Genomic DNA, 15,182 nt, shown 5'->3' on the forward strand with positions numbered 1-15,182 from the left:
ACCACCTCACACTTCTCTGGATTGAACTCCATCTGCCACTTGTCAGCCCAGCTCTGCATCCTATCAATATCCCTCGAAGCTTCAACAGCCCTCCACCATATCCACAACACCACCAATCTTTGTGTCATCTGCAAACTTGCTAACCCAGCCTTCCACCCCCTCATCTAAGTCATTAATAAATATCACAAAAAAGTAGAGGTCCCAGAACCGATCCCTGTGGGACACCACTAGTCACAGCCCTCCAATCCAAATGCACTCCCTCCACCACAACCCTCTGCTTTCTACAGGCAAGCCAATTCTGAATCCACACAGCCAAGCCTCCCCAGATCCCCTGGCCTCTGACCTTCTGAAGCCTACCATGTGGAACCTTGTCAAACACCTTACTAAAATCCATGTAGACCACATCCATTGCACTACCCTCATCAATCTTCCTGGTCACCTCCTCAAAGAACCCTATCAGGCTAGTGAGGCAAGATCTTCCCTTCACAAAGCCATGCTGGCTGTCCCTAATCAGTCCATGTTTCTCCAAATGCTCATAGATCCTCTCTCTTAGATTGATGATTGATGAGGGTAGTGCAATGGATGTGGTCTACATGGATTGACAAAGTTCCACATGGTAGGCTTCTTCAGAAGGTCAAAGTGGATAGGATAGTTAAGGAAGTTTATGGGATGTTAGCTTTCATAAGTCAGGGGATCGAGTTTAAGAGGAGAGGAGGATGAGGGGAGACATGATAGAGGTGTACAAAATATTAAGAGGAATAGATAGTAGCTGGCTGTCCACTCTCTTTCCCAGGGTACCAATGCTTAATACAAGAGGGCATGGCTTTAAGGTAATGGGTGGGAAGTTCAAGGGAGATGTCAGAGGGAGGTTTTTCACCCAGAGTGGTTGGTGCATGGAATGCGCTGCCTGGGATGGTGGTGGAGGCTGATACATTGGACAAGTTCAAGAGATTGTTAGATAAGCATATGGAGGAATTTAAGATAGTGGGATATGTGGGAGGAAGGGGTTAGATAGTCTTAGGAGTGGTTTGAAGGTTGGCACAACATGATGGGCTGAAGGGCCTGTATTGTGCTGTATTGTTCTATGGTTTCCTCCTACATTCATATCCAAATCATTGATGTATGAGACAGACAGTAAAAGTCCCAGCTCCAATCCCTGGGCTGCACCACTGGTCACAGGCTTCCAATCACACAATAACCCTCCACCATCACCCTCTTCCTCCTATTACCAAACCAACTCTGAATCCATTTACCAGCTTGCCCTGGATCCCCTGGGCCATAACTTTCAGTTTCCCAGGTGGGAACTTATCAAAGGCCTTACTGAAGTCCATGTGGGACACTTCAATTACACTGCCCTCATCAATACATTCTGTTACCTCTTTGAAAAGTTCAATCCAATCTGTCAGGGCCACAGCAATCTCCTCCCTTGCCTCCCACAGCAATCTCCTCCCTTGCCTCCCACAGCAACTGGTGATGCATCTCAAGGCCCTTTAAACCAGCTTTAAACCCACTGAAACATCCAACACTGCTTGTTAGATAATGACACATTCTGGAGCGCCCACCCCACCAAAACCAGCACTGGTGCCAGTGCCCACCCCACCAAAACATTTTCTCCTACAGCACATGTTTAGTCTTGGATTTATTTTTGATCTGTTCAAACTGCCAATGTATATGTGGCTCGGATTCTGAACTATTATTCCAGGTCCCGTTTTAACTCAAAAGCTTTCAGCAGATCCTCTGTGTTACTTGTATCATCGGCTGTTGAGAGATCCTTGCTCGCTCACTTTCTCCAGCCCAGAGTTGTGAATCCTGGCCTTCAGTACTCCAGTCACAGCTGCAGAGAACAGTCCTCCAACTAAACTGTCCCTTACCACCGTCATGTTCCTTTTCAATGCCCTTAACCTGAATGGACCTCAGCACCTCGGTGATGTGCTTACGTTGCCTTTCCTTCTCACACAGTCCTTGTTCACATCTGTTGAGGCAGCAACTACTTCGCAAACGTTGGACGGAGTTACAACTTAAGGTTCGAACATCATTACATCCCTGGTGCCTGTACTTGGGGTGACACCCTGTCCAAATCTGGACCATTACTAACCCAAGTGCAGAACTGCTTCACGTCTAGGTAACTCTCACTCACTGGTGCTCTGTAATATCTGCAGCTCAGACTCAAAGTCATCAGCCCTGAGCTTTTCCTCACAACAGAGGCACTTGGTGCAATTCTGACCATCACACCAGGCTCCCTGAGCTCCCATGAGGTGCAGCTATCGGGCCTACCACCTTATCTTGCTTAAAATATCCATTTGCTAAGGTTTCTATTCACTTGTATTTAATTTTTAACCAATTAGTTCATTGGATAAGTTAATTAGTCAATTATTACAACCTCCTTTTACTCTTCTATAAGCTTCAAAACAAAAGCACATTAACTTGGACAGAGTGAGAGAGGAGGTTAAATATTTCCTTCCAGAAGCTTCCATAGACCATGTCTTTGAGGTTCCAAGCATGGCCTCCTTGCCCTTGCCCGAATGTTTATAGTTCATCAGTGTCCCCAGTTGCGGACACGGTTAAAGCTGCACACTCCAAAATCACTTGAGCACGAAGTAGGTCAAGCTACAGGTTCAGCTGAAACCTCACTGAATAGCAGAGCAGGCTCATGGCCCGATCCCGCCAACGTTCCTTATGCTAATGTAACACACTGACGGTTTACATTCCAACACGGTTTTCTGTTTGAATCATCAGTTCTCACAACAGTGCTATCAATAACTTGCAGCAGTGACCTCAACACCAAACTGGGTGGTTTCATTTCCATCAAGGACACTTTTACTATTTTACATTGTCGACTTCTATATTCACAAGTGTTCAATAAGTGGCAGATTCTTACCGATTTAGGAGACAAGATATTGCCTCTTCCAGAATGTGTGATAGGAATGTCGAGGCCAAAATCCATCCACTGTTAGAGAACTGGCCCATAGACGCTCGTTTACCAAACCTTGCTGTGTCCTTCAGCAGCACCACACCAGCCCCTGGGTACAAACTGCACTATATCCCCAATGGTCATTCCAAACAGCACACCTTGCCACACCCTACCTCCCTCCACCCCCTTCCCAGAAACCACCAGACAGCTCCTCCTAACTATAATATTAAACCTCAGATGGAGCCAGTGTTCCAGCTTACCTCTGGCTTTTCTCGGTGCGTGTTGACAGCTTCAACATTGAGGAAAATGGATTCGACTTTACATCCTAGAAAGGGAACAAACACCCAGACGGTCAAACACCTTCCAGCACAGGGTAAGGGAGGAGTCCTGGGGACACAACTGGAAGCTTTCAGCTACTGGAGAAGCCGGAGAGGCAGTTTGTGTTAGAACAATGAAACCGATGTGGACAATGGATGACAATTATAAAGGGATTTCTGAATGCAGTGGTGAGGCAGCAAGAAGGACCCCTTTCCACAGCAGCTCACACCACCAGGGCAATAACAGCCGACTCCAAGGGCATTTACCTCACCCACTAATCCCCAGGTACCAACCTCTTCTCCCAGCCCCACAAATAACCAGGTACCAAAGCATAGTTAGTGATTGGATTTCATGTGTTCTGCTCCTTGTGCTCTGGTTACAGTAGAACTGTGGAAACTTAATCATTATTTGAAAAAAGTCACCGTAAATTCTGCATCTGTAAAGTCAAACTCCATGAGGCTCTGTAGTAACTTGTCGAACAGCCTCATTACCTCAAAGACCCATGTGCGTACATCCCCAGGTCTCTCTGCTCCTGAACCCCTTCACAACTGGATCATTTAGTTCATTCTTCCCACCAAGATGAAGGTCTTCACACTTCACCTGCCACTGATCTGTCTATTTCACAGGTCTAATTCTGCCCTCAAGTTGCTTATCATTTGCCTCACCTGTTTGCTACATTTTTGAGTTTGGATCATCTGCAAAGATGGTATCCTTGCCATGTAAACCCATGGTTACGCTCACTGAAGTACATCAGAAAGAGCATTGCCCCTCACACCAACCCTGGGAAGAGCAGTCTACTTCCTTACCGCATGATGACCAACCCGTCACCTGTTCCCTCTGGAACTAACCCGTCACCTCTTCCCTCTGGAACCAACCTGCCACTATCCCTTTAATGCCGTGAAGTCTGTGAGAAAAGTCCAATATGTGGAAGTTTTCAAATGCTTTTTTAAAGTCTGAATCATCAGCATAAACTCTGTTACTCTCCAATCATCTTGATCTTACTTAATTAAAGAACTCTAACCGAGTTAAAATACAAATGACCAAATGAATTCTGCCCGATTTCCATCTCCACAAGCTCCCCACTGTCTCATTAGGTTAACTGGGCTGGGTTTAGGTTACAAAGCCTCAGGACTGGTCCAGCACACTTACCATACGCCACTGGGGTCAATTTTAAGACAGTGTGCAGGGGACACTTCAGGTATGGGAGCTCCTCTGTGAACAGAAGAACAGGTGTGGTAACTACAGGTCATTACAGACAAACACCATTTGCCAATTTACCTTATCCGTGCACTAAGCCATGATTTTTTTTAAAACATTGAATAAGACTCAATTAAACCTGGAAGGCTAATTACAAGCAGCCTCTCTTTACATATACAGAGCTCCAGGAATACACGACACTTGCACAGGATAACATTACAATCAGTTGCAGATCTCTCCAGGTAAAGGTTTAGGACAGAAACCCAGGAGGAAGTTCCTTACTAGGAGGATGCGGAACTTTTAACACTAGGTGGAGTACCAGCCCTGTGCGAGCTGAGAGATAGAGCAGGTTAATGAAGAGATGGACACAGGGGGAGAGACAGGAAACTGGAGATGGGGGCAGATGGGAGAGACAGGAGACGGGGGGTGGGGGGGGAAGACGAGAGACAGGGGAAGGGTGTGCCGGAGTTGAGCCCTGCATCGGGAAAGCACACAGTGGAGGAATGGTGAAGCCAGCACCATCACAGGCAGCCAGCAGCCCTTTCTGTGCCATAGGCGGCAGTACAAGCGATGCTACAACTCTTACCACCTAATTACCTGCTGTTTTATCGAGGAAATAAGCCAGCAAACAGCGCATAACAGCTTGGTGACAGATGACCAAAACATTCTCCTGTCTCTCAAGCTCCATGATCACTGGCTCCAGGCGCTGAACCAAGTCTTCATACGACTGAAGGAGAAGGAGAAACAGATTACAGTGACAGCCGTAGCTCCTACCCTGCTTCTGTTGCAAGGACATTCAAGGTTCCCGACTTTGGCTTGATAGAATATCAATTGAAACCTTGCTGTAAAATCAATGGTGTCCATTTCAATCCCACTGTCAGATTCTGCACCAGCTGGAGCTGGCACTGAACAACTCTGCTTCTCATTATGTGTGACATTACAGCACAGCGCAGGCCCTTCAGCCCACAAGAAGTCACTGCAACAACTTTAGTGCAAAAAGTATCACTAGCAGATGAACTCAAAGCTTTAACCACGTCCCAGTGATGACAACAGTATCGTAGACCCGTGTTAATTAAAGGACAAGTAACTCAATACCCCAGGGTGTAGAATTTTTGGGCAAGTTTGGGGGGGGGGGGCAAAAAAAAGAGGAAAAAAAGTTGCACTGTTGGTCAAAGATTGCATTGCTTTAGTATTGAGGAAGGAAACCTTGGAAGGCTCCTTAAACGAGGCCATATGGTTAGAGGGTGCCGTCACTTTGCTGGGGGTGTATTACAGGCCTCCCACACTAAACAGGAGATAGAGGAACTGTAGGCAGGCATCACTGGAACATTCTACAGGAGCGAGAGCAGGAAGCAGTTTGGAGAGCAAGTCTCAGGCTAATTGGGCAGCAGCAGCCAATAAAAAGGAGGAAAGCTCAAGCAGAGCTGCCAATGTGTGAGTGGCTCAGTGTCAGGGTGGGACCTAGAGGCTTCGACATGAAGACGTGAAGGAAGAGAGTGAAGGCCAAGGTGAGGCTCAGGTAAGGTCTCTTCTCTTCTTATCGCACAGTTTAGAGTGCTGGGAATGGCAGGCAGGGCAGTCGTTTGCTCCTCTTGCAGGATGTTGGAAATCAGGGAGACCTCCAGTGTCCCTGATGACTACACCTGCGAGGTACATCCAGCTGCAGCTCCTTACTGACCGTGTTGGGGAACTGGAGCTAGATGAACTCCGGATCCTTCGGGAAACTGAGGGGATGATGGACAGGAGTTACCGGGAGGCAGTCACACCTGGGTTGCAGGATGCAGGTAGCTGGGTGACCGTCAGGGGAGGGAAAGGGAGTAGGCCGTCAGTGCCTATTGATTGGCATCTCCTTAGTACAAAACACTTAGATGGGGCAGAATTCATTAGATGTGTCCAGGAAGGATTCCTGACACAGTAGGTGGACAGGCCGACTAGAGGAGTGGCCATACTGGATTTAGTACTAAGCAACGAACTTGGTCAGGTGACAGATCTGTCGGTGGGCTATCATTTTGGAGATAGTGACCACAACTCCCTGACCTTTAGCATAGCCACGGACAGGGATAGGAGCAGATGATATGGGAAAGTTTTTAAATTGGGGGGAGGGCTAATTACAGCAGTATTAGGCAGGATCTTGGGAGCATAAATTGGGAACAAATGTTCTCAGCGAAATGCACAGCAGAAATGTGGAGGCTGTTTAGGGACCACTTGCATGGGGCTCTGGATAGGTTTGTCCCACTGAGACAGGGAAACGATGGTTGGGTAAAGGAACCGTGGTTGACAAGGGAGGTGAAATATTTAGTCAAGAGGAAGGAGGAAGCATACTTAAGCTTTAGGAAGCAAAAATCAGGCAGAGCTCTTGAGAATTATAAGGTAGCCAGGAAGGAGCTTAAGAAGGGACTAAGGAGAGCTAGAAGGAGACACGAGGATGACTAGAGTGAGGGTAGGACCGCTCAGAGATAAAGGGGGAAAAATATGCCTGCAGGTGGAGGAGATAGGGGACGTCCTTAATTAATAGGAGAGCTGACCAGAGGAGAGGCCATTCTGGACCTGGTACTAGGCAATGAACCTGGTTAGGTGTCAGATCTCTCAGTGGATGAGCATTTCGGAGACAGTGACCATAGCTCCTTGATCTTTACCCTTGCCTTGGACGGGGATAGGAGCAGACAGTATGGGAAAGTATTTAATTGGGGGGAGGGGACATTATGATGCTATTAGGCAGGAACTTGGGAGTGTAAATTGGGAGCAGATGTACTCAGGGAAATGCACAATGGAAATGTGGAGGTTGTTTAGAGTTCACTTGCATGGGGTTCTGGATAAATTTGTCCCATTGAGGCAGGAAAAGGATGGTAGGGTGAGGGAACCATGGTTGACACAAGATGTGAATATCTAGTAAAGAGGAAGAAAGAAGCTTACTTAAGGTTTAGGAAGCAAGGATCAGACAGGGCTCCAGAGAGTTACAAGGTAGTCAGGAAGGAGCTTAAGAATGAACTTAGGAGAGCTAGAAGGGGGGCATGAGAAGTCCTTGGCGAATAGGATTAAGGAAAACCCCAAGTCGTTCCACTCGTATGTGAAGAACAGGACGATGACTAGAGTGAAGGTAGGACTGATTACGGATAGAGTAGGAAACATGTGCCTGGAGTCGGAGCAGGTAGGGGATGTCCTTAATGAATACTTTGATTCTGTATTCACCAGTGAGAGAGACCTCGATGTTTGTGAGGATAGCGTACGACAGGCTGATACACTAGGGCATGTCGATGTGAGGAAAGAGGATGTGCTGGAACTTTTGAAAAACATTAGGATAGATAAGTCACCGGGGCTGGATGGGATATATCCCACGATACTACAGGAAGTGAGGGAAGAGATTTCTGAGCCCTTGGCGATGATCTTTGCGTCCTCACTGGCTACAGGAATAGTGCCAGATAATCAGAGAGTGGCAAATGTCATTCTTTTGTTCAAGAAAGAATAACCCTGTGACTTATAGACCAGTGAGTCTTACTTCAGTGGTGGGCAAGTTATTGGAAAAGATTCTTAGAGACAGGATTTATGAGCATTTGGAGAAGCATAGGCTGATTAGGGACAGTCAGCATGGCTTTGTGAAGGGCAGGTTGTGCCTCAAAAGCCTGATAGAATTCTTTGAGGATGTGACAAAACACATTGAGGATGTGGTGTACATGGATTTTAGTAAGACGTTTGATAAGGTTGCCCATGATAGGCTCATTCAGAAGGTCGGGAGACATGGGATCCAGGGAAACTTGGCTGTGTGGATTCTGAATTGGCTCACCCATAGAAGGCACGAGAGTAGTGTAGATGGAGTGTATTCTGCCTGGAGGTCGGTGACTAGTGGTGTTCTGCAGGGATCTGTTCTGGGACCCCTGCTCTTTGTGATTTTTATAAATGACTTGGATGAGGATGTGGAAGGGTGGATTAGTAAGTTTGCAGGTGACATGAAGGTTGGTGGTGTTGTGGATAGTGTAGAAGGTTGTCGAGGTTTACAATGGAACATTGATATGATGCAGAGCTGGGCTGAGAAGTGGCAGATGGAGTTCAACCCAGAAAAGTGTGAAGTGATACACTTTGGAAGATTGAATTTGAAGGCAGAATACAAGGTTAATGGCAGGACTCTTAGCAGCATGGAGGAACAGAGGGATCTTGGGGTGTGGAAGGACGTGGAAGCTTTAGAGAGGGTGCAGAGATTTACCAGGATGCTGCCTAGATTGGAGAGCTTGTCTTATGAGGATAGGGTGAGTGAGCTAGGGCTTTTCTCTTTGAAGAGGAGGCTGAGAGGTGACTTGATAGAGGTGTACAAGATAAGAGGCATAGATTGAGTGGACAGTCAGAGACTTTTTCCCAGGGTGAAAATGGCTCATATGAGGTGGCATAATTTTAAGGTGATTGGAGGAAGGTACAAGGGGGATGTCAGGGGTAAGTTTTTTTTTTAAACACAGAGTGGTGGGTGCGTGGAATGCACTGCCAGTAGAGGTTGTGGGGGCAGATACATTAGGGACATTTAAGAGACCCTTAGATAGCCACATGGATTATAGAGAAATGGAGGGCTATGTGGGAGGGAAGGGTTAGATAGATCTTGGAGCAGGATAAAATGTCGGCACAACATTGTGGGCCGAAGGGCCTGTACTGTGCTGTAATGTTCTACGTTCTTCATGTTCAGTGATTAGTTCCTTGTGGCTAGCATGCTCGGTGATCATTGTTCTATGTGGCTTGCATGATTGGTGTTCCATGTGGTTAGCATGTTCAGTGAACGATGTTCTCTGTGGTTAGTGTTCCCTGTGGTTCACGTGTTCAGTGATGTGTTTAGTGTGTTTGTGATCAGTTCCCTGTGGTTAGTGTGATCAGTGATCACCAGACACACTAACCACAGGGAACAGTGTTCCTTGTGGTTCACACGTTCAGTTCCCTGTGGTTAGTGTGTTCGGTGTTCCAGGTTGTTAGCATGTTCAGTGATCAGCATTTCCTTACTTAATGTGTTCAGTGATCAGTATTCCCTGTGGTTAGCATGTTCGGTGATTAGTTGCTGTATTCCCCGTAGTTTGTTTGGTGAATCTGGCCAGGTAGTGTCGGTAAGGTTACCGGGTAAAGTACATCTCGAGTGGGTACGTGGGGAGCTGGAGGAGGGAGGTTGATTTGGGTTTCTCTGGGACACGTGGCACCGATCAGTGACTGCCCTATTTACTGCCAGGTGCTCTTCAGTGAATTGAAGGGGAAAGGCAGGTTCTTTGCCCTGAAAGCTCTGAAGAAGGACGTGGTCCTAATGGATGATGACGTGGAATGTACGATGGTCGAGAAACGAGTGTTGGCTCTGACAGAGTGACGGGGCAGCTGACTGGTCAGGGGGTGGGTGTGGGTGGGGGGGACGCGACCAGTCCAGCACTGACCTCCCCCTTCGGGTACCGGTATCTGTACTTGTCTTGATCTCGGAGTGCGAATTCTGCGGGGTAGTTCTGCTGAATCTCCTCGTACATCATCTCCTCACACACTCCCTGTGGAGACAGTCACCGAGTGAGGAGGTGAAGCTGCACCCTCCCTGGTGAAGTCCCCACCCACCGCACCACTCCACGGCACCAGCAGCTCACCCACAGGTAAATAAACCCGCTGCAACCCAAGGGGCCGGTCAGTGGTCACTGCTCCACCGCTGGTCAGTGTGGTCACCACCCCCACACCGCCGGTCACTGCCCCCACACCGCCGGTCACCGTCCTGCTCTCAGCAGTGAAAGGCCACACTCTCCCCAGGAGGACAGTGACAAATAACAATCCCCTCCCCCAACAACCCACCCTGACCAGCAGCCCCCACCCCGCCCCCCCCCCCCCCCCCCAATTCAGATGACATTGCATTCTAAGGGGAACCTTATTCCCGAGGAAGTAGGAGGAGGCGATGTAACTGGGCACTGGGGAGGGAGTTGAGCAGAGTCTCAGGGCTGGAGGACCACCACGTTACACAGTGGGGGAGACTGGGGGGGGAGGGGGGGGCAAACAGGGGTGGGGACAGTGGGGGGGTGCACCAAGCTACTGCTGACTCCAGGGCTCCAGTTAGACTCTGCTCCCCAACACCTCAGCCCCAGCAGAAACACTGGGCACATCCAACATCTGCAGTTCTCCTTTCTCCACTGAACCACAAAAACACAATTGCCTTTTGCACAAAACTGAGTGGTTTCCAGGATTAGATGTCAATACTAATCCTGTTGCAGGGAAAATGGAAACCCCTCTTACACTGACCACCATTTCCAGGTGAGCTCAGTGACCTGTGGTGAATTAAACAGGACACCTGACTCCCTAGTTTCACATTGATGACCCAGTTAAATTTCCCACTGAGCACTTCTCCAGCAACACAAGCTCCAAGGGCGGGGGAACAACACTGAACTCACCGCATCAATCTCATTCAGCGCTTTCCACTGCTCGTAAGGCACATTCAGGGCCTCTGCGGTCTGGATCGTCCTTTTCATCTGGCTGGTCCACACCTTCAGGTCCTTTATGTTCTGATCCTGTATGAAGTTCCCCAACGATCTGGCAAACTAGAAAAATAAACAGAGTTGTGATGCATAACGTCTGACTGCTGTAGATTCTGTATTCTTCAACTGCTGGAAAATTAACTTGTGTCCACTACTTTTTCCAGATCAGTGGGTACTTGAGCTGTTAGCTCACCATGAAACTCAGGTGCTACCTGATACATTGAGGTTTTTTCTGGGAGAGGAGCAAGTACCCATCAGCTGTGAAGCCCTTTAGAAGCTCATGTTGGCAGCATTTGATAGGACAATTTGGATGATGTAGTTGGCATGGTTAGCAAGTTTGCAGGCAAGACCATAATTGGTGGTGTTGCATTTTGGTCAGTTAACCCAGAGCAGGACTCGCACTGCAAATGGCAGGGCCCTGGAGAGCTGTAGAACAGAGGGACCTGGGGTACAGGTACATAGTTGCCTGAAAGTGGTGACACAGGATGACAGGGTGGTGAAGAAGGCATTTGGTGCTCTGGCCTTCATTGATCAGGGCAGTGAGTACAGGAGTTGGGTCGTCATGCTACAGCTGTACAAGACATTGGTGAGACCACACTTGGAGTATTGTGTGCAGTTCTGGTCACCCAGCTATAGGAAGGATGTCATTAAGCTGGAAAGAGTGCACGAAAGGTTCACACGGATGTTAATGAGACTGTAGGGAATGAGTCGCAAGGAGAGACTGGATAGGCTGAGATTATTTTCCCTGGAGTGCAGGCTGATGGTGACCATAGATGTTTATAAAATCATGAGGGGCATAGCTAGACAAGATGAATGCTCACAGTCTTTTTACCAGGATAGGGAAGTAAAACTAGAGGTCTGATGTTTAAGGTGGGAGGGGATAGATTTATTAAAGAGGATCTGAGGGGAAAGTTTTTCCACACAGAGGGTGATGGGCATATGGAACGAGCTGCTAGAGGTGGTGGTAAAGGTCGGTTCAATCATGATGTTTAAAAAAACATTTGGACAGGGTCATGGATAGGGAAGGTTTAGTGGGATATGGGCCAAACACAGACAAATGGGACTGGCTTGGATCAGCACCTGTTGGCATGGACAAGTTGGGCCAAAGGGCCTGTTCCTGTACTTTCCCTGTATTCTCCTCACATTTCCATTGTCTCACCAGATTCTACCACTCACCCACATCCCACCGCGACTTACAGCCAATTAACTTACTAACCTGTGTCTTTGGGATGTGAGGGAAACCAGAGTCACAGGGAGAACGTACAAACTCCACACAGACAGGCCAGGATCAAACCTGTGGCTGGTGCTGAGAGGCAGGAGCTATAACAGCTGCCCCACTAACAGTGCCAGCCTAGATCACAGTGAAGGACTCAGTCGCCAGGTGCAGGATACTGCGCGAGGCAGAGGTCACAGAGTCACGCACCAGGACATTCAGCCCACCAGCTTGATTGGCGGTCGTGTAGGTAGAGAGTTTCAACACTGAGCTGAATTGAGTGAGATTTGGCTGCACCAAACTGTAGAGTGTCCCTCAACATGTAATTCACACCAACCAGTGGGAACCCATCCGTATTAGTCCCACCTTCCAACACTGGGCCCGGAGCCCTCAATGCCCAGGTAATTCAAGTGTTCGTCCAGACACTTCTTCAATGCTGGCAGTGACTCTGCTTCCACCGCTCTCTCGGGCAGTGTGTTCCAGGTACTCACCACTCTGGGTGAAGGAGGAATCTCTTCCCCCTCACCCTAAATCTGTGTCCTCTAGCTTTATTTACCACTGACACGGGGGAAGTTTCCTGCAGTCCACCCTACCTATACCACTCAGTTTTATATATCTCAACCATGTCCCCTCTTAACCCCCTCTGCTCCAGGGAGAACAGACCCATCCTCTACAGTCTCTCCTCATAACTGAAGTGCTCCATCCCAGGCACCATCCTGGTGAATCTCCTCTGCACCCTCTCCAGCACCATCACATCTCTCCTACTGGTGCCATCACTGGTACGTGGTTGAAAGACAGGCAGAACGAGTAACTCAGTGTCCCAGGGTATAGAACATTCAGGTGAGACAAGAGAGGAGAGTAAAAGGGGAGAAGGTATTAAACTGTTAGTCAGTGAATGCATTGCTTCAGTATTGAGGGAGGATATCCCAGAAGGTTCCTCAAATTAGGCACTTGGGTAGAGATTAGAAACAAAAGGGAATTGTCTCTTTGCTGGGGGTGTATTACAGACCTCCCAACACTCAACAGGAGACGGAGGAACAGAGAGGTAGGCAGACAGCAGGGAGATGCAATAAGAATAGGGTCATCGTACTTCAATTTTGCAAATACTAATTGGGATTGCCTTAGAGTTAGAGGCTTGGCCGGGGTGAGGAGCACAGTTTGAGGCGTGTCCAGGAGAATTTTTTGACGCAATATGTAGTTAGACCAATGAGGGAAGGAGCATTACTGGACTTCATCCCAGAGTATTAGCTGCTCCAGTGCAGAGAGTGTTAGTGCAGGAACGTCTTGAAGATAGTGGCTTAACTCTGCACATTTTAAAGTGGTTATTGAAAAGGACAAGGATGGACCAGTAATAAAACGGTCTTAATTTGGGGGAAGGCCAATTTCATTAACACAAGGGTAACAATGAGGCAATTAAAAGCTATTAATTGAAACAAAAAGAATTGCAGGTGCTGGAAATCGGAGATAAAAAGAAAGTGCTTGAAACACTCAGCCGGTCAGGCAGCGTCTGTGGAGACAGAGTTAATGTTTCAGGTCAAGTTGAGTACTTCTGCCATTTTCTGTTTTTGATTTTAAAAAAAAGATTAAAGATAACTTGGATTTTAATTTTATGACTTTAATATATTTAAGTACTCTTTAAAAAAAAATTATTATTAATTAAAATAAAATTGAGTAGAAAACAAATGTTCTGAACCTCCAGGCTCGAGGTTCCCATTAGTGGTGGATCCCGATCCTCCGGCTGTCAGGCTGGCATTAGGCTGCAGAATCCCTGAAGGAACGGGCATCACCTCAGCTCCTGGGTTCACGGGGACCCCACACGTCCAGCAACCTGGGAGAGACTGAATGGGCCCACTCCCCTCAGACCCTCCAGCCACAGTCAGCATGCCCTGGGCTGGTCTCTGCAGGGGCAGGAGGATCACTTTTATACCCAGCTCCCTACTCTCCTACACCTGGTTACATCCTTCATTTCCTTCGCTCAGATATCAGCAACTCCGATGCAAGGTTGATTCAGAATTTGTTGTGGTTTATGCCGGGGGGGGGTTCCGGCAGGGGGCCGGGGGGATCTAGGGGAGTGACGGGGCCAGGGGCCAGAGACGAGTCGTGTGGAGATCCAGGACGGGTTCAGACTCACCTGTTTGCCACGACTAGACAGACCCGAGTCACCGCCTATCCTGCCCTTCAGATTCAGCTCACTCTCACCATGACGACAGAGGTAGATGGAGCGCGGAGTTATGTGGATGTTCATGAGGTAGTAAACAATTTTGCTTTGAATATGATCCAGTACATGGTTGACAAGGTAGCGTCTTCCAACGTCCATGATTTTAATGAAAGAAAGATCCCTTGGAGAAAAACATTACAAATAACTAAATGTGACAGTCACACCCACACACTGGATCGTTCGTGGACACAAGAGTCTCTCACACACACACTCACAGGGACACACTTACACATTCATGTACAGGACAGCAGTGGCACAAGGCAAAGGCTGGGGTAGCTGAAGTGTATCACGGTGTTGCCCCAGGTCAGTATGAAGGCCACAGATTTCACCTATTGATGAACCAGATGGAATACACAACAGCAGGGGTCTGCAGAAGCTGAGAAAGGTGGAACAAAGGACAGAGCACAGGCACCAGACAGTGACCCCCCCATCAGAGGGAGGGGCAGACAGGGGGTGTTAGTTGAAGAAAGGCGGCAGGAATAAAGCAAGTAATTACAGGCCCGTGAGTCTAACACCAGTGCAGGCAGGCACCTGGGATGGACCAAGCACAGCATTGCTTTGTTAGGGATATCCCGTCTCACCAATTTGACTGCTTTCTTTCAATATGTAACAGAATGAGGGCAGTGCAGTGTAGTCTACGTGGACTGCAGTAAAGTCTCCAACAAGGACTCATATAGGAAACTAGTCCTAATAGGTTAGAGCCCATGGGATCCAGGACAGGTTGGCCAACTGGATGGAACATTGGATTGGAAATAGAAGGCAGAGGGCAATGGGTGTACCACAGGATCAGTGCCCTCTGCCTATTTACATTAGTCATTTGGATAGGAATGTGGGAGGTGTGACAAGTTTGTAGACGGCACAGAA

The 15,182-nt window shown here is 48.1% G+C and overlaps 1 protein-coding gene across 3 annotated transcripts in view; it reads right to left on the minus strand.

Moving 5' to 3' along the window:
* Window positions 1-15,182, minus strand: part of LOC127571755 (6-phosphofructo-2-kinase/fructose-2,6-bisphosphatase 4-like) — a 148,195-nt gene that overhangs the window by 38,000 nt on the left and 95,013 nt on the right. For all 3 annotated transcript variants that reach the window (XM_052018433.1, XM_052018432.1, XM_052018434.1), the window contains 6 exons: window positions 14,232-14,439; window positions 10,804-10,950; window positions 9,817-9,921; window positions 5,024-5,153; window positions 4,379-4,441; window positions 3,172-3,236 (listed from right to left, as the gene is read on the minus strand). In XM_052018433.1, the coding sequence (XP_051874393.1) occupies window positions 3,172-3,236; window positions 4,379-4,441; window positions 5,024-5,153; window positions 9,817-9,921; window positions 10,804-10,950; window positions 14,232-14,439 (718 nt within the window). The remainder of the gene's footprint in view (window positions 1-3,171; window positions 3,237-4,378; window positions 4,442-5,023; window positions 5,154-9,816; window positions 9,922-10,803; window positions 10,951-14,231; window positions 14,440-15,182) is intronic.

The sequence above is a fragment of the Pristis pectinata genome, chromosome 6, assembly GCF_009764475.1.
Source record: "Pristis pectinata isolate sPriPec2 chromosome 6, sPriPec2.1.pri, whole genome shotgun sequence".
Taxonomy (NCBI): Eukaryota; Metazoa; Chordata; class Chondrichthyes; order Rhinopristiformes; family Pristidae; genus Pristis; species Pristis pectinata.